This window comes from Dipodomys ordii, unplaced genomic scaffold (assembly GCF_000151885.1).
Source record: "Dipodomys ordii isolate 6190 unplaced genomic scaffold, Dord_2.0 Scaffold49, whole genome shotgun sequence".
NCBI classification, from domain to species: domain Eukaryota; kingdom Metazoa; phylum Chordata; class Mammalia; order Rodentia; family Heteromyidae; genus Dipodomys; species Dipodomys ordii.
Window position 1 is genome coordinate 13,747,149 of NW_012267265.1, and position 23,012 is coordinate 13,770,160.

The window sequence follows — 23,012 nt, forward strand, 5'->3', positions numbered from 1 at the left end:
CAACATCCTCCTTTGCCCTTTGATCCATCGTTTACCTCCTAAGACTATGATCTGGGAAGATGAGAGTCCCTCATCCGGGATACATGCGGCAATCTTCCCTTACTTGAATATACATACACATGCTTGACTATGACTGCCTAGTGTCTGGCTGTGTGGCCACTAAGTAGTGTTCAGCACTTGCTTCCAATGCAAAACTACGCTGCATGGACCACTATTCCATCTTCTCCCTCTTTTATTTAGTCTCTGCTGTTTCTCCCTACTCAGCAGCTCTGTGTGAATAGGCTGGATTATGAGTTAATTCACTTCTTTGGGTTGTTGCTAGGAAGGAAAAAAAAAAACAGGCTTTGTTTGTGGAATGCTATTTGCTTTCCAACTTTCTCCTTTCATTCTGAAGCCGTTGCCCCTCACCCCATTAGAAAACTATGGTAATATTACCAATTCGTTGGATACAAATTAGTACTGAATGTGTTAGGTCCAAATTGGACTTCCTAGATTCCCTAGGGGACCGGTGATGAGGAATCTCTGGATGAATCTTCAGCTGACTGTGCTAATGTGTTCTTACAGGAGGAGATCGAGATCGGATGACAGCAAATCATGAGAGCTACCTCCTCATGGCGAGCACCCAGAATGACATGGAAGACTGGGTGAAGGCCATCCGCCGAGTCATATGGGGACCTTTTGGAGGAGGTGAGCAGATTTTTTAAATCATAGAAAAGCAGAAAAGAAGATTGTTACACAGCCCTTTCTTTAAGCTGATGTTACTACTGGCTTCTATGTTCAGAGGACTGAATGTTAAAATAGTAAATAATATCTATTTTTGTTTGCCAGTTCTGGGGCTTGAACTCAGGGCCTGAGCACTATCCTTGAGCTTCTTTTTTGCTTAAGGCTAGCTCTCTACCACTTGAGACAGCACCACTTCCAGCTTTTTGTGTTTATGTGGTGCTCAGAAATCCAACTCAGGGCTTCATGAATGCTAGGCAAGCACTCTACTGCTAAGCCACATTCCCAGCCCCAATAATATCTTGATCTAGATACTAATTTATAAAATCTACTCGTGGATTTGGCATTCCAAACCCCAGCTGCTTACTGTCATAAGAGAACACTAAAATTCTCAATGAGAATCTAGTATTTATTAGAATTTACAAAACTTGAGCTGTGTATGCATAGATTGGATGGTAAGTTTAACTTCAATAGTCTTACCAATAACATCAAGAATGCATTATTCAGGGCTGGGAAGGTGGCTCAGTGGTAGAGCGCTTGCCTTGCATGCATGAGGCCCTGGGTTCGATTCCTCAGCACCACATAAGCAAAAAAGAAGAAAGCCGGAAGTGGTGCTGTGGCTCAAGTGGTTGAGCACTAACCTTGAGCTGAAGAGCTGAGGGACAGCGCCCAGGCCCAGAGTTCAGGCCCCATGACCGGACCCCCCCACCAAAAAAAAGAATGCATTATTCGAAGAATCAGCTAAACAGTGCTCTAGAACTAAAACTAGTAGTAAAATAAAATATATGATTTTTATCTAACAAAATGTATAAAATGGAATAATAGAAACAGAAGCATTAGTTTAAAAATTCAATAAATGGAACCTCAAAATTAAGGACAAAAAAATTATCTACACTCAACATATATTTCCAAGAATATAAAGTCTAACTGTACTGTATCAAAATAAATTGTATTATACTATAAATTTTATTGGGTTCATATTTAATAAATCAGTTAGATTTCTCATGTTTATATTCTTTTTTGTGCACTGTTTATACTTTGAACTCATATAGTGAATTTTTTGCTCTTGAACATATCAGAGTCTCAGGTTAACTGACCATTTAAAATTTTAGAATCATTAGAATGGAGGGACAAAAGGTGAACAAGTACAGCAGTGGTACTCACTAGACACTATGTTAAAAATGAATTATACAATTTATGGGTGGAGATGGGAGGGAAAAACTGAGAGGAGTGAGGGACAGTTATGTTGTCCACAAAGAAAGCTATTTATGTAATATTGTAACATATATTATAAACATATATAAAATTTGTGTACCTGTAATCCCTCTGTACATCACCTTTACAATAGCAATAAAAATAAAAATATTAGAATCATTTTGAACACTTAGCTTAAAAATTACAAGTTCATATTGTTAAAATAATAATTATTGGGAGCAGGGTGCTAGGGCCTCAAGTCTGTAATCGTAGCTACTCAGGATGCTGAGATCTGAGAATCTGAGTTGAACTTTCCTGGCTGGTGTTTCCAAACTACCAAGCTAGAAGTGAGGTTCAAGTAGTAGAGCATTAGTCTTGAACACAAAAGTTCAGGGGCAATTCCCAGGCCCTTAGTTTAAGCCCCAGGACCAGCACATGTGCGTGTACCCACCCACCCACACACACACACACACACACACACAAATTAATTAATTAACTAAATACTGGGCTGGTGATGTACCTCAGGTGGACACATGCTTAACATGTGTAAGTATTGGATTCCCCAGCACCTACAAAAAAACATTAAAAAAAAAAAAAGAAGGGTAAACCAGGTTCCAGTGGTTCACATCTGTAGTCCTGATTACTCAGGAACTAGTCCAGACAGGAATGTCCATGAGACTCTTATCTCCAATTAACCACCAAAATATAGAAGTGGAGTTGTGACTCGGTGTTAGAACACTAGCCTTGAGCAAAAATGCTCAAAGACAGCATGCAGGCCCTGTACCAGCACAAAAATTCTAAGAAAGTAATAATTAAAAAAAAAAAGCTTCAGTATTTTCACAATAAAAAATAAATAAATAAATAAGCTTAGACAAATCTACTAAAGTAGTAAATTGTCATTGAAAACATTTTGCTATTTTAATAGACTAACAAATTGTCTTGTTTTGAGCATTGTCTTCTATTAGGGAAAGGAGAGGTTTCTAACCAGGTGACCATCTATCCCAGCTTGCTGAGTAACAATCTGGTTTGTAATATTATACCAGGCTAATTACTGATATAGTAAGTGATATTGTCACTGCATTTTAGTTTGCATGCCCATGTATTTTGCTACCCTATTCAAAGCATACAATGATAAATGACTACGTGAAACATTTGAAAAGCGTAACGAGCTGAAGGCCCACTTCAGTGCCTTACCATGAGATTGCTCTGGCATAAATGAACACCATGCACTTGTCCAGCTTGAGTTTGCCACCTTCAGTGCCAAGGACATGAGAATGTGACTTTTCAAAGTTCCTGTAAAAACAGCTTCATTTTTCTCCCCCCTTGTCATCAAATTCCTGGGCCTCTTGAATTCAGGAGGTGCCTTACTATCTGCTGATCCAAGTGTTTTTGTCAAGGAATTATTTCCAGCAAGTGTGTTATTTCTTCTCCCCTTCCTACCTCTTCTGTTCTTTAATCAAGAAAAAAAATGAACAAAATCCAACCCATGTCTCCAAATATCAGGGGCTACAGGTAGCCCAGAATTTTCAGTGGAATTCTAGTGAGATTAGGAAGAGCTATATATGAATCTGTCAATCTAGAACTGAATAGGAATTCTTATTAATAGGTTACAGTGACTAGTTTATATCCTTTATCCTGGACAATATACTTGGCGTTTTTACAAATACATACTTCAGATTTATTTTCCAGGAAATATATTTTAGCACTGTTAATAGAAAAAAATGCTTCAAAGACTAAAACTTCTCTTTCTGTCCTTGAATTGGAGAGGGTTAGCAGATTACCAGAAAGCTTTTAAAGCACTTATTTAATTTTCAAGAACTCTTTTGTGATTCCACGGAGTAAAAGAATGACTTTGTCAGGGTCAGCTTTCAGGTTGGTACTATATTCTGTCATGCATAATCTAGGGCTTCCAATGTTTATTTCATATTCATTAATTCTATGCTCATGGATTGAATTTTATAGAAATGTTTCAATAAGTTTTGAACAATAAATTTATGTAGCTGAAAAACTGCTTGATATTGTAAATTAAGATTCCCCTTAATATTCCTTTAGGCAGTAGTTTTCCACTAATTTGGAATAATTTTAAGCTACGGTTGTAGTTGTGTTCCATATTCTGTGTGATAGCTCACTTAGACCCAGGTTAGATGAATAACTTGCCCTGTCACACCATGAGCACAGAACCAGGAAGAAAACCTTTGAACTTTTCCTGTTCTATAGCACAATAGTCTAATCGATTATTCCTGGCGTGGCAATAAAATCCAAACTAGGATATTCTTAGGAGAACATCACAAAGGCTCAATATGTCCATAAAATCATATAAAATGATTTTTATCAAAATGAACTCCAAGAAAAAAAAATGAGTTTTTTGTGGTTATTTTACTTTTTGTGTTTTTCCCTCGGGTGGCTGTTTTGGATTTCTGTACTTTTTGTCTTCTATGTAAGTCTGTCTGTTTGGGGAAGGGTAAAGCGAAGCATAGAAATGAAAGGGACAAAGGGTGAACAAATGCATCAGTGATACTCACTAGATAATATGTTGAAAATAACTATATAGGGGAGGGGAGTTGGGAAGGAAAAGAAACCTGGGAGAAAATAAAGAAAGAGGTGACACTGTTCAAAAAGAAATGTACTCCTGACCTAACTTATGTAACTGCAACCTCTCTGTTCCTCACCTTTAAAATAAAAATAAATACAAATAAAAATAAAAAGTCCTCAGTTACAAGTTCACACCTTATCAAGCATAGACTTTAGCATATTAATGCAAAATTTTCAGTTATTCAAAAATAGATGAGTTGACAGCTCAAAAAGATCCCCCCCAAAAAAGTAAAAACAAACCAAATTTCTATCCATGGATGAACTATGCATAGCATAGTCATGTGCCATATAATAAAATTTTGGTCAATGACAACTGCATCCCATAAGAGTGGTTCTATAAGATATGTTCACCTAGGGACATCAGAGCCAACTTACTTTGTGAATACTCTGTAAATTGCCTAGCAACTTGTTTCTTAGAACCTTTCTCCATTATTATGTGATAAATGTCTGAACATCCATAGAGTGAATTTTTGCTCGCCATAAGAAAAAAAGCACTAACACATGCTGCGTCATGCATGAGTCTTAAGAACATTATGTTAAGTAAAAGAAGCCAGTCACAGAATTCCATACATTATGTGATTCCATCCATAGGGAAGTATAGAACACAGACATCTATAGAGTCTGAGAATAGATTAGTGATTGTGTAGGGTTACCACAGAGAGTTGGAGTACAGGAGAAAGATAACCAAAATATATACAATTGCCTTTTGAGATGATGGAAATGTTTTAGAACTGGTTCCACATATACTAAGTGAATATTCTTTTAAAAAAAAACTGAATGATACACTTTAAATGAGTGGAGTCTGAGGCATATGAATTATAAATCAACAAAACTGTTAAAGTACACAGGTTGACATCAGAGCCTTCCATATGAGAATATACTTCCCTTCCTGTCTTAGTTATGAACCCCAGAACATCATTCCTATACAAAGATGTCTTCCTTTCCATCTTCCTTCCTACTACTCACAGACAGCCGCGGTTACTGCTTAAATACCTTCTGTTAAGGTGTTTGGAGGAGATGCTGACCTATCTGTCTAAACTTTAGAGTACACCACATTTGGATACATTAGAAATATATCAATTACAGAGCTGGCAAATTCTGTGGATGTGGCATAATTTGTGTTTTTATAAACTTAAATTTGTAGGCATTTAATCTTATTTTTGTTTAGGTTGCATATGACTGCTAAATGTCTTCCTCTTGGACATTATAATAGCTTAGCATTTCACTTGCCTAAAATTAACAACTGTGTAATAAAAACAAAATCATAAAACATAAAACTTTTCATTAAAATAACAAATATTTACAACAAATGTTCAAATGGGAGAAAATAATCAATGGAAGTACAAAATTTACATATTCCCTTTCAACAATGTAGCTTGAAAACAAACCTTGATATTGACACTATATACCTCAACCTTGTAATCAGTGTAAAACCATCCATAATCAGGTAGTTCCCTGTGAACAAGGCTTAAAGGCACACTGTCTCTTTAAAAATGAAATGTGAAACTGAGTGCTTGTCAAGCTTGTAGTCCTAGTTATGCAGGAAGCTGAGATCTGAGGGTCCTGGTTCAAAGTGAGCCTAAGCAGGAAAGTCTGTGAGACCCTTATCTCCAATTTAACACCAAAAAGCCAGACCCCAAGCTGTGGTTCAAGTGGTAGAACACTAAGCTTGAGCAAAAGTAGCTCAGGGCCAGTGCCTTCAAGGCCCAGGACTGGCACCAAATAAATAAATAAATAAATAAATAAAATGTGAAATTGGATTGTCACAACATATTTCTTTTTAGTTTTTCTGGAGTTTAGTTTCATTTTTTCTTCCTTGTGTTCATTGGTTTATTTTCACTGGCTTTCTTTCCAATTATTTTTTGAGGGAATTTTCATGGAGGTACCCAGACTAGGATGAGTAGAGTAGGAATCTATTGTTTTTCATTAGATGTGTGTGTGTGTGTGTGTGTGTGGTTCCTTTCTTCATGAAAAGAATCCAGTCAGAGATCCAGCAAGACAATAGCAATTCTATTCACAATGAATAACTATTGGCCCTAACAAGCCAGGTTTGATACCAAAGTACAGAATCCATGTGATTTAGCCTCAGTTTGAGGCCAGATATGTGATCTTGCATAGACAAGTCACCTTCTCTCACATTTCGTTTTCTTACTTATAAAATAAGAAAGTTGGACATGTTTTCTTTAACTTCCCACTTCTAAAGTCCGGTGGTGAGCCATCTCCCTCCAGATCAGTATACAGGTCAGTAAATTTCCAGTTGGCTCAGATGCTCTTTCTGAGCATCTCCTCTATCTTGGTAGTGCTGGCTTAGACTGGGTGACTTGCTCTTCTTAACAGCAAGCTGTGAGACCACAGGTAAAGGCAAAATCTGCACCTTGGAGCAGAAACAACTCACCGGGGTCTGTTCGGTGACAGAGTTACCTGACCAGCCTGCTGGTCAGATGATGGGAATGGAAGGAGCTTCTTAACACTTGTCACAGTTTTGTGCAGGCCCTTCTGAAAGGCTGAAAAGGAGAGAGAGGCCATGGAGGTCAGTTCGGGTTAAAACACTAGCATTCCAAATCTACTGTGGAACAGCCAGGTAAATGAATGATTAACCCAGTGAGTAAATTATTTAGTGAGGAAGATTGAAAGGGTTGGAGGACATGGAGGGGGAAGGGGGTCCTGGAGTAGAGAAGCTTCATGCAGGAATATGGGGGAAATGTTCAATGTCAAATTATTAGACAATAGCCAGTGAAATAAATATGTATGTACAGCAATACATACATGCATAAATTGATTTCTTGCAATGATACCTGTACACCCTGCTATTGTGTTTGCTTTTTTAAAATTTTATAGACACATATATACCTATCTATGAAAGATATGTGTTTTTAAGGATAGGTACATTGACATGACATGTACTGATGGACTGAATCGTTTGCACAATATTTGGAAAATAAAAAATTTAGTGTAGGAAGAGAGAAAGTATGGGGGGGCTGAAAAGTCTCCCTCCCCCCCCCAAGTAGTTTGGTGCTGTGTAATATCAGGGAGGGAATGGGGGAGGGGAGGAGAGTTGAGCCAGCCAGCTGTAAAGGTGCTACACCAGACTAGAGATCCAAGGTCAATGCAAAGTCAAAACAAGAGGGAAGGGACTCACAGTGCAGCATGGCTTTCCCTCCTCCCCTCATGTTGTGACTGCACCTGCTGCCTGTGACCAGCAGGCACTGAAGGCAGCCGCAGCAGCAGCAGCAACAACCACAGCTGTGAGGCTAGCCACAGCCCTGCCAGCTCCCGCCCAGCTCTCATTGAGAAAAGGGGCGCAGAAGCAGACAGGAGGAGGAGGAGGAGGAGAAGCTCCTGCAAAACCCAGAGCCTCCTCCCAGCGCAGCCTCCGGCGGGAGTAGGCTTTGGACTATTCTGACGAGGTGATTCCTTGGGGGAGTTGCAAGCCGGAAGGAAAAAGCCCCGCAGAGACCATCAAAGGCTGAGGGGCGCTGTAAAAGGAGCAGGAGAGTTCTTTTGCAAGGAATCTGTCATGCACGGAAACATTGCAGCTTTCTGGAGAAGGTGCCATGGTTTTACTGCCCTTTTGCTCAGATGAAAGGAGCCATCAAGGATTGTCCTGAAGTGTTCCAGAGGGGATTTTGCTCATTATTCCTCTCCCCCCCTATTTGCTGACTTCCCCAAAGGAATTTCAGTCCAGCTGAGAAGATAGTTCTTAATAAAACAAAACCAAACTAAACAATTCCTGCTGATCAAATAAGAGGTGAAGCTTGCTTGCTGCAGTACTTTTCTGTGACATTTTGAAATGTCTCCAAATTCTTAAAAAAAAAAAAAGAAAGAAAGAAAGAAAAGAAAGAGAAAAAAGAATACCTAAAAAACTCCTTGGATTAGAGAAAACTAAAGGAAGGAGATTTCTTTTACCCCAGAAATGACTCAGTGAGAATTGGTAACTTACCCTTGAGCCAAGACCTGGATCATTAAAACCTTGGAGTTCTAGTAATCAGCACTTCAATCCTCACAAATAAACAAACATGCAAAGGAGTGTCTGTGGAGTTCTGCACAGAGGCAGGTTTTAAAGAAGCCTGAACAAGACTGACTGGGGTGAGAACTTGGGGCCTGTATGATGCCTGAAGATCGAAATTCTGGGGGTCGCCCCTCAGGGGCCTTAGCATCAACTCCTTTCATTCCTAAAACAACATACCGAAGAATCAAAAGGTGCTTTAGTTTTCGGAAAGGTAGGTAGATGATATGCCAATGTCCTTTATATAAACACATACATATATATGTGTGTGTGTATACAGACATATATTTGATGCCTTTAAAATGGGTTTCTGCTTGGATTAAATGGGAGTTTAGAAAGGAAGAGGTGGGAGCTATTCACCAGTGTATTGGGTATGTCTCTGTGCATACTGAATTTTCATGGTGTTTATTGACCTGTTCATTATTGTCTGGCAATAATGAAGGTGGGTTTCGGGGAATGGTGATGCTGTTGGATCACCAGGATACTGAAGGACTCATAGGGAGGTAGGCAAACTGGGCAGACCACCCAGTAAGGAGGGGCCAAGCTCTCTTGGGTCCTTTCCAGACCCACATTGAGTATCTCTGTTCTGATTCCTTGACATCGGTCCCTCACAAATACATGTTCTATGTCCCACCCACTTTGTGTTTGGGTCTGGCTCTTAATCAGTGCCTCACTTGCCTTATTGAGAAAATTTTTGATAATCAGATTATGTATGGTGACTCCTCAGGAGTATTTCAGCTATCCTTATTAACATTGACTAAGAATTGCAATCATCTTGATTTTGCAAATAAATCAGAGCATGGCTTTGAGAAAGTGCAAAGAACAGGAAGTAGAAAAACATATAACAAGTTATGTTCAGTCAAAGAAACTAAAGACATTTCTGAATTTGACTTCTTTGGGGAAGCTAAAGGTTGCATCCTAAGGAAAATGAAATGTTTTCAGAAAAACTTGTGTACAAGAATACTTTTAAATACTTTTTTGCATAAAAGTACTTTAAAATAAGGATAAGTAAGTGGAATGGCTGTTTAAGTACAAACTAAATCATAATCTTAACATCGTGTATAGTGAGGCAATAATTTAATTCAAAGCTGGATTGAATGGTACCTAGGATTATACCTGTCTCTATTTTACTTGATCTGTCCTGTTTCTGTTAGCATGTCTTATTTTGGAACTAACAAATAATAAAAAGAAAACAAAATAAGAAAAATCAAGTGCACAAATATGTGGGAATAATAAATCCTTTTCTAATTGTGGTTTGAGTCACTAAAATGTAAGCTAAGACTGTTATGATATATTAGCAGCACAGGTATTATCTTATATGCTATCTCAATCACAAAGAAAATTAAGTGTGGGGTGCATACATTTATCTCATAATTTATAGATCTATGGTGATATCATGGATGCTGTCAGATTACATCATTGATAGAGAAAAGAACAGCAACAGACATTGAAAGAAGCTCAAGGACTAACTGTTTAAAAGACATTTCCCTTGCTTTTTTCTTCTTCCCCTACCTCTTAGCAATAATATGAGGTATTTTAGGGAGTTGTTAATATTTCTTTGAAGGCCAGAGCAAGAGCATTTTTTTAACCTTTCAAACTTTTTCTCCTCCAAAAGGAAATGTACATAGCCATGCAGAAATGTACAGAAATAGGCTGCTCTTCTGATCTCATCTTTTCCTTTTAAATATCAAGAGGGGAAGACAGTACTCCAGAAGAAAAACACCACAAGCAAGCAGGTGCAAAGCATACATAGGAAAGAACTTCCACCCAGCATCTTCTGGGGGCTGTGGAAGTGTTCTCTTCTGTTGCAAAGTCTTATAGTTGGGAGTCTGCTCAGTGTTTGAGTCAAGGAAAATTAAGAAATGTTTCCTTTACAAAGCTACATTATGCTTGCTTTCCAAACAAGAAAAGGGAGGAGAGGTAGGAAGCATGCAGTTTCTTGTCTGTCTGGTCTCTTAACTCTGTGGCCACCGTTGTACAGTCTGGGGCTTGGGGATGAAGGTGCCCAGCTGTTGTGGCAGTGGCTGCCAGCTCTTCTGTGCTGCTGTCATTGTCATGGCGGCAGCAGCAGGCAGCAAGAAGAACAGGCTCTGTGCATTTTGTTGAAAGTTTGAAGTGAAAAAAATGAACTTCCTTCACAATCCTCTTTCCAAAGCAAATCACCTTGGGAAAACTCTCTCTCTCTCTCTCTCCGTCTCTCTCTCTCTCTTTCTCTCTCTCTCTCTATCTCTCTCTCTCTTCTTTTCTTTTCTAAATCTCCTTAGGCTCAAGTGTTTCCAATGCTTTCTGAGAAACTCCTACGTCAGCTTAAGTCATTAAGAAAAGCATCCAAAAGGGAAAAATACTGACATAACTGTTTTTCTTGACCCACTGTACATACGCGCATGCACACACACACACACATGCTGCACGCTCACACACACATGCTGCACACTCACACACATATGTATATATGCACTGCTCTCAGGGGTAGATCAACAAAAGAAGCATGCTTCTAGTAGTTTTAGAAATGCTTATCAAATAAAAGGTGGCATTGAGAAGTTTCCAGAAGCTGAGGCAGAGTAGGACTTACATGCTGTGTTGTACATGCCGAAACCCACTTCTCAGAGGGCCTTTCTTCCAGAATCTTCTGTCTTTTCTCTGCCCTTTTCTCTCCCTTCCTTTGTACGCTACTAATTAAGATCCTTGAAAATGTTTGCCGAGTGCTTTACAAATCCTAGATACTGAGAAACATTTATTAGGCAGGTGGTTAGGGGGCAAGTATTATGATTATCTTAGATTTATGTTCTAGTGAGAAAGATTATAGTATATATTTATTGTTTTTTTTTTGGGGGGGGGGTTCGGTCGTGGGGCCTGAACTCTGGGCCTGGGTGCTGTGCCTCAGCTCTTCAGCTCAAGGCTAGCGCTCTACCACTTGAGCCACAGCCACTTCCGGCATTTTTCTTTTTGCTTATGTGGTGCTGAGGAATCGAACTCAGGACCTCATGCATGCAAGGCAAGCACTCTACCACTGAGCCATCTTCTCAGCCCTACAGTATATATTTATTGTAAGACTAATATTCTTTGATTCCAGGAAACTACAGTTTTAACCTCTGGCTTTATCTTATGTTCCCCTTGAGTTGTAGATAAGTGATCATCCATTCCTCAGCAGCTTCTTCATAGAGTCTCTACTTGGTGGTCACCCACACTGCCTTGTTCTTTCTTATCTATTTAGAGCCTATTTCTTTTCCATCTATATAGACTTAATTGCTTCTTTCCTACAACTTACATTAACCTAAGTAACAGCTACTCAATATGACAATCAACCTCACTTCTGTTCACCACCAACATTGTTCACAAACTCCTACAACACACAGTTCATTTGGCAAGCCATTGCTCAAGCTGTATTCCCAAAATATACTGCCAAGCAACATTCCTCAGCTCAAAATCTGTATGTGAGTCCTTACTGCTTATAAGAGTATGCCCTACTTTGCTGTAATTATCAGTGCCTTGGGACCAACTCCAACTATGACGAGAGTAAAAATCCATATTTCCCCTGACTCATCTACTCTTGCCCTAAGTACACCTAAGGAGCTGTCCCATGCTACCTGGATCCCCTGGACTGTGAAGCTTTCTTCTGAATTGTCCTTGTTCAAGTCATTGTGGACCCCCATTTTTTTTTCCACCAAGCCTTCTCTGCTCACTGATAGTGCTGTTTACTTAATAGACTTCATGTTGAATGTATATTGTGTCTTGGCCACTGTATCTTTACAATATCCATTAAATAAGATACCACACACAGAGACACAGATACACACACACACACACACACACACACACACACGTTTCTCCCCCAAGTGAAGTATAGAGAGGTCTGTTTAATCATTGATTCAAGAGTGGTTGAGTCTAGTGAATTATGGTATTGCTCTTTATCTTTTACTGTTAACCCTTAGGCAATGAAAAATTCAAATAGGATGGTTTAATAGTGGTAGTAGGTAAAGTCAATATTTTCTTTAATATTGATTGGATGTTGTTTATGTTATAATTTCACTTATGATAATAGATTTAATCAACACAATACTACTGTAGTTTATATTTCATATACTTTTAATAGTATTATAAAAAGCTCATTAGTTCATAAACCAATATTGTATGGGGCCTCTTTCAACTTAAATAAGAAGGTAAACAAAACAGGTTGCCACAATGTATGAATCCACAAACTACTTGGGAATAACAACACATTAGTAAATAATAACATAGCAAAATTTTTATGGAGCCGTAGGTGCCCTTGAATGAAAGGTTTCTGACAAGTTGATCTGAAAGGCACTAATTTGCCTGAATTCTGTGAGATCAGATTTTCTCCTAGATGGTCTTAAGCAACCATCTACGAAAAATGTCTAAATCAAGTTAACATAACTTGGTGGAAAAAGGAAGAAATTTAGCATCAGAAATACCTGTATCTGTAAATCACATCTACTCTTTTGTAGACTTGTGGCCTTTTAATGGTCACCCAGTATCTTTAAGTTTGGTATTCTGTTTGAAAAAGAGAAAAGAAAGATTCTCTTAAAGTCTATAAATGTCAAATAAGGAATGTATGTATGTAAACTTTGTGGTATGACACCTTTATGTAAGTTATTCCACAAATGCTCAGCTGGTCTAAGACATAAGCCACTTGGCTTGCTTCCTCCATTATCCCAAGCTTCTGTTTCCCCACTTCATTCCCCATTTGGACTATGAAAGAATCAATGTCCTACTCACCCTTCCCTGATTACTATGACTCATTAACTTCTTAGAGGAAAGATTTTCTTTTTGTATAAGGTGCGTTTCTGTTTTTGTTGTTGTTGTTTTGCTTTCAACACTTAGAAAGCTGATGATGGCGGGACTAGGAAGGTGGCTCAGTGGTAGAATGCTTGCTTTGCATGCATGAGGCCCTGGGTTCGATTCCTCAGCACCACATAAGCAGAAAAAGCTGGAAGTGGTACTGTGGCTCAAGTGGTAGAGCGCTAGCCTTGAGCTGAAGAGCTGAGGGACAGCGCCCAGGCCCAGAGTTCAGGCCCCACTACCACCAACAAAAAAAAAAAAAAGAGGAAAAGAAAGAAAGGAAGGAAAGAAAGAAAGAAAGAAAGAAAGAAAGAAAGAAAGAAAGAAAGAAAGAAAAGCCAGCAGGTGATAGACTGAAATAGGCTTTGACTGGCCTTGTTTGAAGTAGGGAGGTCAGATCTGGCCAGCACCACATTGGCCACATGGTGAATAGTAGGGTCTGGTATCTAGTCTTCATGCTGGGGGAAGGTGACTCCTCTGCCTCCCAGGTGATGGGTGTGCCCAGAACCCTGGAAACAGGGACAGGCACTTGGCTAATAGGCTACTGGACCTGTCAATCCAGTTCCTGGGAGTGTCCTGTGACCCTCCCCCCCTGCCCTGACCCTATTTAGGCCTGGAGGAACATAGGCTCCATTATGCCAAGCCACAGGTCTCTGTGTTCCTGTCCTGTGTCCTGTCTTCTGGCTCATCTCATTTCACCATGGTGTCCCGATTTTGGCTTGTTGGTATTGGTTTTGTTCTTTCTTTCCTCTCTGGCCTGTTTCCTAGCTGTGTTAAGTGTATTTGTGGGCTGTAGACCTTTGTAACAACTGGCTGCTTGCAGACTGCTAACTGTGTAATAAAGACTCCAAGATTTGATCCTTGAAAATATGGCTTCTCTGATAATTTACTGTACAACAGTTTCTTAGTTCTATACTAAAATAGATATCTCTAATTTTGACTTGTCAATTTACTAAGAGTGAATGTTCATTGAAGATATTTATAATCCTGGTGGCTCTGGGATTTATCCTGCTAGCAGAGAGAGCTTCCTCAGCAAAGGAAAAGTAAAGGAAGTCATCTCCCCCCACTCCAATTCTGAGCATGTGATTTATAAAGGGACAGAATCCTCAGTAATACCAATAGCAAAGAATTAGAACAACAACCAGGAGTGCATTTTTTTTATATTAGCAACTTAAAGATGTTTTAGTGTTTATGTTTTTTATTGATTTAATGGCACCACCTAAGGACTACTAAGGAGGTGAATTTTGTAGTGCAATTATTCATTTCTTTTCTCTAATTGGGGAGGTGAAGTAGTTTGCTTCTATACATGCTTTTATCCCACAGATGTTTATAGAACACTTCGGTCTTGCTCACTTTTTCTGCATTCCTGGAATATAAGCTGTACAATTTCCCTCCAGTAGAACAGAGCACAGATTAAGCACTACTAATCTGAACATCCAAAACTTGACATGATGCCATAAAGTAGAAAATTCTTGCCCTTGAACCTTTGTTTCATGCACATTATGAAAATTATTGTAAAAAATTACATGCAGCCTATGTGTACAATATGAATTCCACTTTTAGACTTGAGATCCACCATTAAGATACCTCATTACATCTGGATATATCAAAAGATGAAAAACTCCAAAAATAAAAAAACCCTCAGCCTGCCAGATAAGGGATACTCAATATCTGTGAGCCTCAGAGTCTTTTTAGACTTGGGACAAATTCCTGTTCAGTGTTTGTGTCTGTGGCACCTCAGGGAGAATTTTACTGCAACCTCTCTGAAACTCATACATAAACATACAGAATATTGTTGACACCTATTTTATAGCAATCATGATAAATGTAATTCTTAGTACAAAAATGGGAAAGTGCAATGCTTTTTCAGTGACTAATGGGCGATTCCAGCAGAGACCAGCATCTACATGAACAATTATAAAGCAAAGTGGAAAGGAAAAACATATAAACCATTGGGATTGGGTTGGGGTTGAGGAATGTCAGCCAGGACTTATTCTAGATCTGAGTTGAACCTTGCAAGATATTCCCTCCTCCAGTGAACACAGCACATACCAATTATAAGGAAGCACAAAGACCTGATAAGCCAGGCTCTGTTTAACAAACAACCTGCTGTTAGTACAGTTTAAAACCATGATATTTGTGAGGAAGCAGCAGCATTGAGAGTAGATCTGGTATGTTGCTACCAATATATTTGTTTCATTGAATTTTTAAAGAGGTAGTAATCAGATTGATCGCTATACAGACCCATCTGTATAGAATGGACTTTGATTGCAAACTTAAGTTGGAGGGCACCATTGTGAGATATGAAGCTGAAGAGTGATGTGAGCAATTGAAAATACTGCAAAGAATGCTATGGCAGTGTGTACCCACATTAAAAACTCTGTTGTTCAAAAAATTCTTCAAGAAACCTCAATTATGTCATCTCATGCAGTGAGCGGGAATGTGAAGTGATCGAAGTGGTGGCTAAGTGGAGCATTGGAGGAGGGAGAATCTAGTCTAATGCTCAGATGTCACATCAATGATAAGGTGGGACAGCTACTAAAATGAAGATTTCAAAAAGGGGTTTTGAGAAAAAAAGATTTATCTTGTTTTATTTATACTGAGCTCCTGTGACTTGTGCCCACACTCTAGCTTCTTAAGAGGTAAGATTGGGAGGCAAACCTGTTGGGGGATGCGGGGATTGCAAAACCCTATTTCACAGAAAAAGATAGGTAAGGTAGCATGTGTCTGCCATCTCAGCTCCGGTAGAAACATAAATATGACAATTGCCTGGGCACAAAGCAAAACCCTCTCTGAAAAAAATAACCAGAACAAAAGAGCTAAAGACATAGTAGAAGCAGGAAGTTGAAGTTCAAACCCCAGTAGTGCCAAAACTAAATAAGCATATTAAGTAAATTAAAATTTAAAAATTAGAGTTTTAAGAATGTTTTGAGATAATCCTCTTTGAACTCTAATGGGCACAAGTAATGCTGGGATGGTAACAATAGCCCAAACTGAGATGCAAATCCAGCCATAATTGACATGCTGTGAGATTAGATGGAGTCCAACTGAGAAAATATATCAAGTTAAGTGAAAATAGAGCTGAGGAAAGAGTAGGACTAAAGACAACCATTAAACTAGGAAAATGGTAGGCTTAGTAGGTCACCTAGGTAAGAATCATGTAAGTGGCTGAAGTCAGAAAGAAGCTTTGAGACTCATGTTTTCTGGTTGTTATTGTCGTTGTGGAGAGTTCAAAGGAATGAAGCACAACAAAATACACAAAAGCAAATATGGCTCTCAACAATTTGGCAACTATGAGGAAGCTGTGGTTTGCAAGTGGATACAGCGTGGTGGAATAGAGCATAAAGGGTAAGGAGGTACTGGGCAGAGAAAGTTCTAGAAGGCATGGCTTCGTACTTGTGTTGATTTTTTTTAGCAAGGATGCAATTTGAATACCTTCCTCTGATCACATTCCCAGACTTGACAGGCTGCCTCTAGCTATGGGATGTATCACAAGCAAAGCAGGCCCTCACACAGAGGGTAGGGCCAAGAAAGCTCATCCCTCACTCCAGCTGAAATAGGCTCTGCAGGGGTGATCAATGCACCTTTTGCTTTCTCAGCCTAAGGCAAAGTCACTTCCTGAGATGCTCCCCACCACTGCTCTTCCAGGACTTGTAAGCAGGATGCATCCTGATACCCAAAAAGGCTGGAGATCTTATCAGGTCGTATGGAAAGTCACTGGGCTTGTCTGGGTGATTAGCTCTACTAACTAACCTGTTCTTGCCTCAGGCTGCTAGGCAGGGGTCAACCAACAGTTGCAGGTACATTTTTGTTACTTTTAAAATTTAAAATTTTACTGGTACCTCCAAGAAAAATGTTTTAAAAGTATTTGTTACACTACTTCCCCTGCCTCCCATCCCCGGCTATTGGTAACTTCCCACCCCCCCAAAAAAAATTCTTATGCAGAGAGCTAACATCATTAAAAGGAAGAGATGTTTGGTAGAGTCTATTTCCACAGAATAGGAGTATACACAAATTGTGACGGTTTGGGGGTTTTGTTATTTTTTTTTACTAATTCTTAGCAAGACCAATTCTATAGTAGAAAAACATCATTACTCCACATACATATATATATAGTTTATATGCTTAATACTTGTGTATGTGTGTGTGTGTGTGTGTGTGTGTGTGTGCGCACGTGCTGGGGCTTGAACTTGGCCTGGGAACTGTCCCTGAGCTTAATTGTGCGAAGCCAGCACTCAAACACTTGAGCCATAGCCTTTTATTTGCGGGGGGGGGGGGGGGGGGGGGGGGGGGAGGGGGGGAGGTATTTAATTGGAGATAAAAGGCTTCCAAGCTGTCCAGACAGGATTGGCTTCAAATCTTGATCATCAGCACTCAGTCTCCTAAGTAGGTAGGATTATGGGCATGAATCCCACGAGCCCCAGTGCTTCATGTTTCTTCTGTTTTTATTTTATTGCTAACTCAGCATTGGGCTTCCATAAAGGAAATTGCTTCTTTAGGCAACATGTTCACTTAAATGCCAGAGTTGTTTCCTCCTCTTTTTGTTCTTTCTCTCCAACATACTTGTCCTCATCGTAGCCCACCTCCATGCAATGAGAGCTGAGAGAAACTGAGGTCAAGAACCAGCAGGTGGCAAGTTCCTAATTTAGCCATTGTGCCTCTTTATGTCAAGGTGCACATTGTACACAGTACAATGAGAGAGACACAGAATGTGAAATAGCACAACCAAGCACACACCTTAGCTCTGCCATTTAGTTTAACATGTGCTTTGAGAGTCACTTTCACAAAGTCCAAGTCCAGATGTTGTGATCTTTAAATGAGAACCATGCAGATGAACTGCCCCTAACATGGCACAGGTAAGGGTGGCTTGGCTATTATCATTTTTTAAAGCATATAAGTTATATGAACTTTTAGAATTTACTAATATTTTAGATTGCTGTGGTGAAAACTATGACTCATAACAATTGTGATCATTAAAAAGAAGACAAATATTCAGGAATGTGAAAAGGTTTAAAACAATAAGACTGGGCAAGGGCTTCCTTTCTGTCTCTTGCTGTTGTGCCACAATTAATCTTGAACACATCATTCAATCTCACTGAGTCCCAGTTTGCAAGAGGGAGAATTGTCTACTTATATTTTGGCTGTTTTTTTTTTATTTTTGCTTTTGTTATTTTTTTGACACTTGACTAGTGACACACTGATGTAGGCTTTGATGGGCTTTGTTTCTCAGTTCTATGCTGCAATGGATGTCTTTAATTTTGGCTTGTCTATTTACTAAGAGTGAATGTTCATTGAAAATACTTATAATTTTAGTGGCACCAGGATTTATCCTGCTAGCAAAGCTTCCATCAGCGGAGCAAAAGTAAAGCATATTCTCTCTATGCTGAGCATGTATTTATTGACAAGGAGGGAAAAAAACCACTGTAATACTGATAGCAGATTTGAGCAGCAACCAAGAATATCTTCTTTTTATTTTCCTTGGACTTCCATTAGCAAACTAGCAATGCTTTAATGTTTAGGGCTTTAAATTAAAATCAGTGGTCAAACTAGGAACTAAGTGCCTCGTGGCTAATTAATAAATAGAGAAAATGTGGTACATATATAAAAAATGGAATACTATTCAGCCATAAAAGAAGGAAATTATGTCCTCTGCCACATATAGATGGCCCTGGAGATCATGTTAATTGAAATAAATACAAATACTCATGATCTTGTCCATTTTGTAAATTTAAAAAATTAAAATTTAATTTCATAGAAGAGTCCAAAGGTAAATTGCAGACACCGAAGAAGGAAAGAGAAAGAGAGTGATAGAGGGAAATTGATTAGTACATTCTCAGCTATAGTTTGATGGGACCAGGAAGTTCTGATATGCCCCTGGGTAATAATGTACTGTGTATTCCAAAAATGTAAATGAAGGGATTCTTCATAAAGAAATAATAATCAATGAAATCAATATATTTAATTTTATGTAAATTTTACATATACATGTGCACGTATCTTAAAAACATTACTTGGGACCACATACATATGTGCAATTTTCACATCGTTATCAACTGAATTTAATTTACAAACAAACATTTCAGTGATGATTCTGGCCTTGGAAAAGCAAAAAGATCCAATTCCTGCACCGCTAAAAGTCATTATTGGGACCACCTGCTCTCATAAGACAGCCATTACTGATGATCTGGGGTAGATTTCAATTGTGACTGCCACCACAGTCTTTCTTTTGACAACTATAGCTTGATTTCTCCGTATGTGGCCATGATTTTTTCTACTTTTATTTATTTTTAATTTATTTTTATTTATTGCCAAATCCAGCTACCTTTCCTTTTTACAAAAGCCAAAACAAATCAACCAAAAAAAAAAAAAAACACCTCATAAGGCTTCTTGGTCAGCATTTTGCCCTTTAGCCACCTGCATCTGGGAGAAAGGGAGAAGTGTTTAATTTTCCAGCTTCTAAAGTAAAGATAGCAAGAGTGAAATGGCTGTAGATATCATGAATAAATGTTTGCCACTTCATTAACAACTCACTGCTTACTTGAAAATCTACAAACTAAGCTAACCATACCTGTTACTGCTATGAACCGTCCTTCCCTAAGAAAATGCTATTTTCTACTTGTGTCTTGTTTCTACTTGAATATTGATTGTGGCTGACTGGACTAATTTCCTAAAGGGAATATATGAATTCCATTAATGCTAGATTTGATACCAAGTATAGAATTATTTGTTTGTGGTTATTGTTTACCTTAGCTAAAGATACTCTCTTTGGTAGAAAATTTGTTTGTTTGCTTATTTTTTTTTCTTTCAGTTGAGTACTGGTCTTAAACTCAAAGCATGGGCATTGTCCTGTAGCTTTTATATGCCAGGCTAGTTCATCACCACTGAGCCATAGCTCCATTTCTCCAGCTTTTGGGTGATTAATTAGAGATAAGAATCTCACAGACTTTCTTTCCTGAGCTGGCTTTGAACTGCAGTCTTCAGATCGCAGCCTCCTGAATAGCGAGGCTATAGGTATGATGCCCAGAGAGTAGAAAGTTTTTACATGGAATGTTATGGTTTTCAATTACGAAATCCAAACATAAGTTACTTTACAAGTAGGGAAGCAAAAGCATCTGTCATTTTTATCAATTCCTTAATCAATGGCTGCTAAACAAGTCCCCAGACATCTTAGAATCTTCCAAAATTTTAGCATATAATATTTTTCTTTGCCTTTTTATAAAACTCATTACATCATTAAAACCATTTATTGATATTCATTTCACCTAAGAACACTGGAGTTACATGTACATTGGGTGCTCCTTTTCACTTTTCTCAAAAGTCAATCATTTTTTTCCAAGCTGCTGCCCAATATTGACACATTTTAGTAGCACTCTTTCCTCAGTGATTTTCATGAATAGAGTGATGGCAGTGCTCAGTTCAAGGTGTATACACCATGGAGTGCATAGTTTGTGAGTGCTTTAAAGTCGGTAGTACAAATGGGCTCACAGTTGGCTTTCTATGTGCTGAAATTTTAGACAGTAAATGTTAAAATGGCCTTTCTATTAGGGAAAGCCACCATGACATCCCACCCTGCCCCCTTTTTGTAATGTTCACATTTTTCACTTTAAAGTTAGAAGTTCAAGGTTTTGAAGAGCAAACAGTCAGGAACATGTTATATGGAAGAAAATTCAAGAACTCTTGGTTTTACTTGCTGACTACAATCATGTCACCATAACATGATTGAAAACATTTCAGAGAAATAAGAAGAATTTGAACAAAATACAAATGGGCCATACATATGATAAAACTGTGACAGAAGTAAAGTTTGACCATTGTCTTCAGGATATGTCTGAATTTCATTTTTGAATTAGTTTCTTTTCTAAAAGAAAAGGAAGCGAAGTCAAAATTCAAATTACATGTACAATAGTGATGTTTACTTCAAAGTAGATATCTCAAATTCAGTGTCACTATTTGGTTTTGAGGAAAATGTAGAATATAAGAGCAACCATCATCACAAAGTAGATGCTTCCTACTGAAGAATTACACAAACTGAATTGGATTGTGTAATAACGTGAAATAAGAAATGTCAAGGGCTTCCTAGCATTCCAATTTTGGTTTCCTTTACATTGAGTTTCAAAAGAAACAAAATATGAAGAGATGAATTTCTCACATCTATTGTGATCCCCCATTTTTTCCAGGCATATTTGGGCAGAAACTGGAAGACACTGTCCGTTACGAGAAGAGATATGGGAACCGCCTGGCCCCCATGTTGGTGGAGCAGTGCGTGGATTTCATCCGGCAGAGAGGGCTAAAGGAAGAAGGTCTCTTTCGACTTCCAGGTCAGGCTAATCTTGTCAAGGAGCTCCAGGATGCCTTTGACTGTGGAGAGAAGCCATCATTTGACAGGTATATGGCTGGGTTTTACTGACCATCCTTTATACAGAAACTCAGGCTGGGCTGAAGGAAAGCAGTGATCTGGTAGCTGTTTAGAAGATGAATTATTTGACCACAAGTTGGGATTATTTTTATAAATAACTGGGTAGTATTCATAGTCATTGGTGATTGTTAAGTAACTATTAAGTTAAGGTTAAAAAATATTGCATTTTAGATGTTCTTTCCTTCCATGCTTTTTTCTCCATCTTAAATCATTATTATTTGTTCTTTTTCTTTCATCATAAATGTCAATGTTTTAAAGCATAAATCGTTTTTCTACATTCCATGTTGCTCTAGTTGTTAGTCTTGCTCATTGCTTCATAACTACTGGATAAGCTCTTACCTTGCTCTACCTCTAATGGCAAGTTCTCAGGAATCTTACAGCCCTCACTAATAGTTTCTGCAGTCTGCCCGGGCTGCCTGCTTCTCATGTCAATACCTTCTATTTTAGCTATTTGTTGTCAAGAAACCAATTTCTGGGACTAATGACTGTTCCAGGAATCTTCAGCAAACACTGTGAACATTCTGGGGTGAAACAACAACTTTTTCAGATTTTGCTTTCTGGCACTATCCAGCAGGTATATGCTGTCTCTAAACCACTTGGTTTTGTTTGCTGCGATTTAGAGCAGCTCTGGTGTGTACAAGAGCTTCCAGCAGTGTCTAAGATGAACTAGCCAGAATAGCTAATGTCTGGTTGAGCTGCTCACTCTCTCTTTGCAGATCTGCACCTGTGCTTTTCAGACAATTGTTAGAATTACTTTTGTGATAGCTGAGGACTCTGTATTTCCAAGTCTCTCTAAATGGACTATATTTGTATGCTATTGATAGGAAAAGATCTCTGGATTACTAAATTTTGAAATGCTCAGTTTTATTTCTTTTATTCTTCTATGTTTCAAATTTTATACAGAATATTGTAAGATAAATATAATTTTAGTAATAGATAAATTGAATTTTAACTACATTTATACTATTAAATATTGATATATAAAGGGAGGATGATGGAAAGGTTGACTCTGACCAAGATGCATTGTGTATATAAATACACGCTAACTTAAACCCCTTTGTACAATTATTTGGAGATAATATCATTAAAAAATATATGGACAGCAGTGGCTCACACATATAATCCTACTTACTCAGGAAGCTGAGACATTGAGACTGTCTGTTCAAAGCCAGCTATGACTAAAGTTAGACTTCATCTCCAATTAGCTAACAAAAAGCAAGACTCAAGTTGTGCCTCAACTGATAGAGCACCAGCAGTCAACAAGTAGGCCATGCAACTGCAAGG

The 23,012-nt window shown here is 38.5% G+C and overlaps 1 protein-coding gene across 5 annotated transcripts in view; it reads left to right on the forward strand.

Annotated features, from left to right (window-relative positions):
• Positions 1 to 23,012, forward strand: part of Arhgap24 (Rho GTPase activating protein 24) — a 449,827-nt gene that overhangs the window by 388,665 nt on the left and 38,150 nt on the right. For 4 of the 5 annotated variants that reach the window (XM_013020201.1, XM_013020204.1, XM_013020202.1 and 1 more), the window contains 2 exons: positions 565 to 687; positions 21,490 to 21,697. In XM_013020201.1, the coding sequence (XP_012875655.1) occupies positions 565 to 687; positions 21,490 to 21,697 (331 nt within the window). Of the gene's footprint in view, positions 1 to 564; positions 688 to 7,724; positions 8,727 to 21,489; positions 21,698 to 23,012 lie in introns of those variants that run through there. The other variant, XM_013020203.1, reaches the window with a different exon arrangement.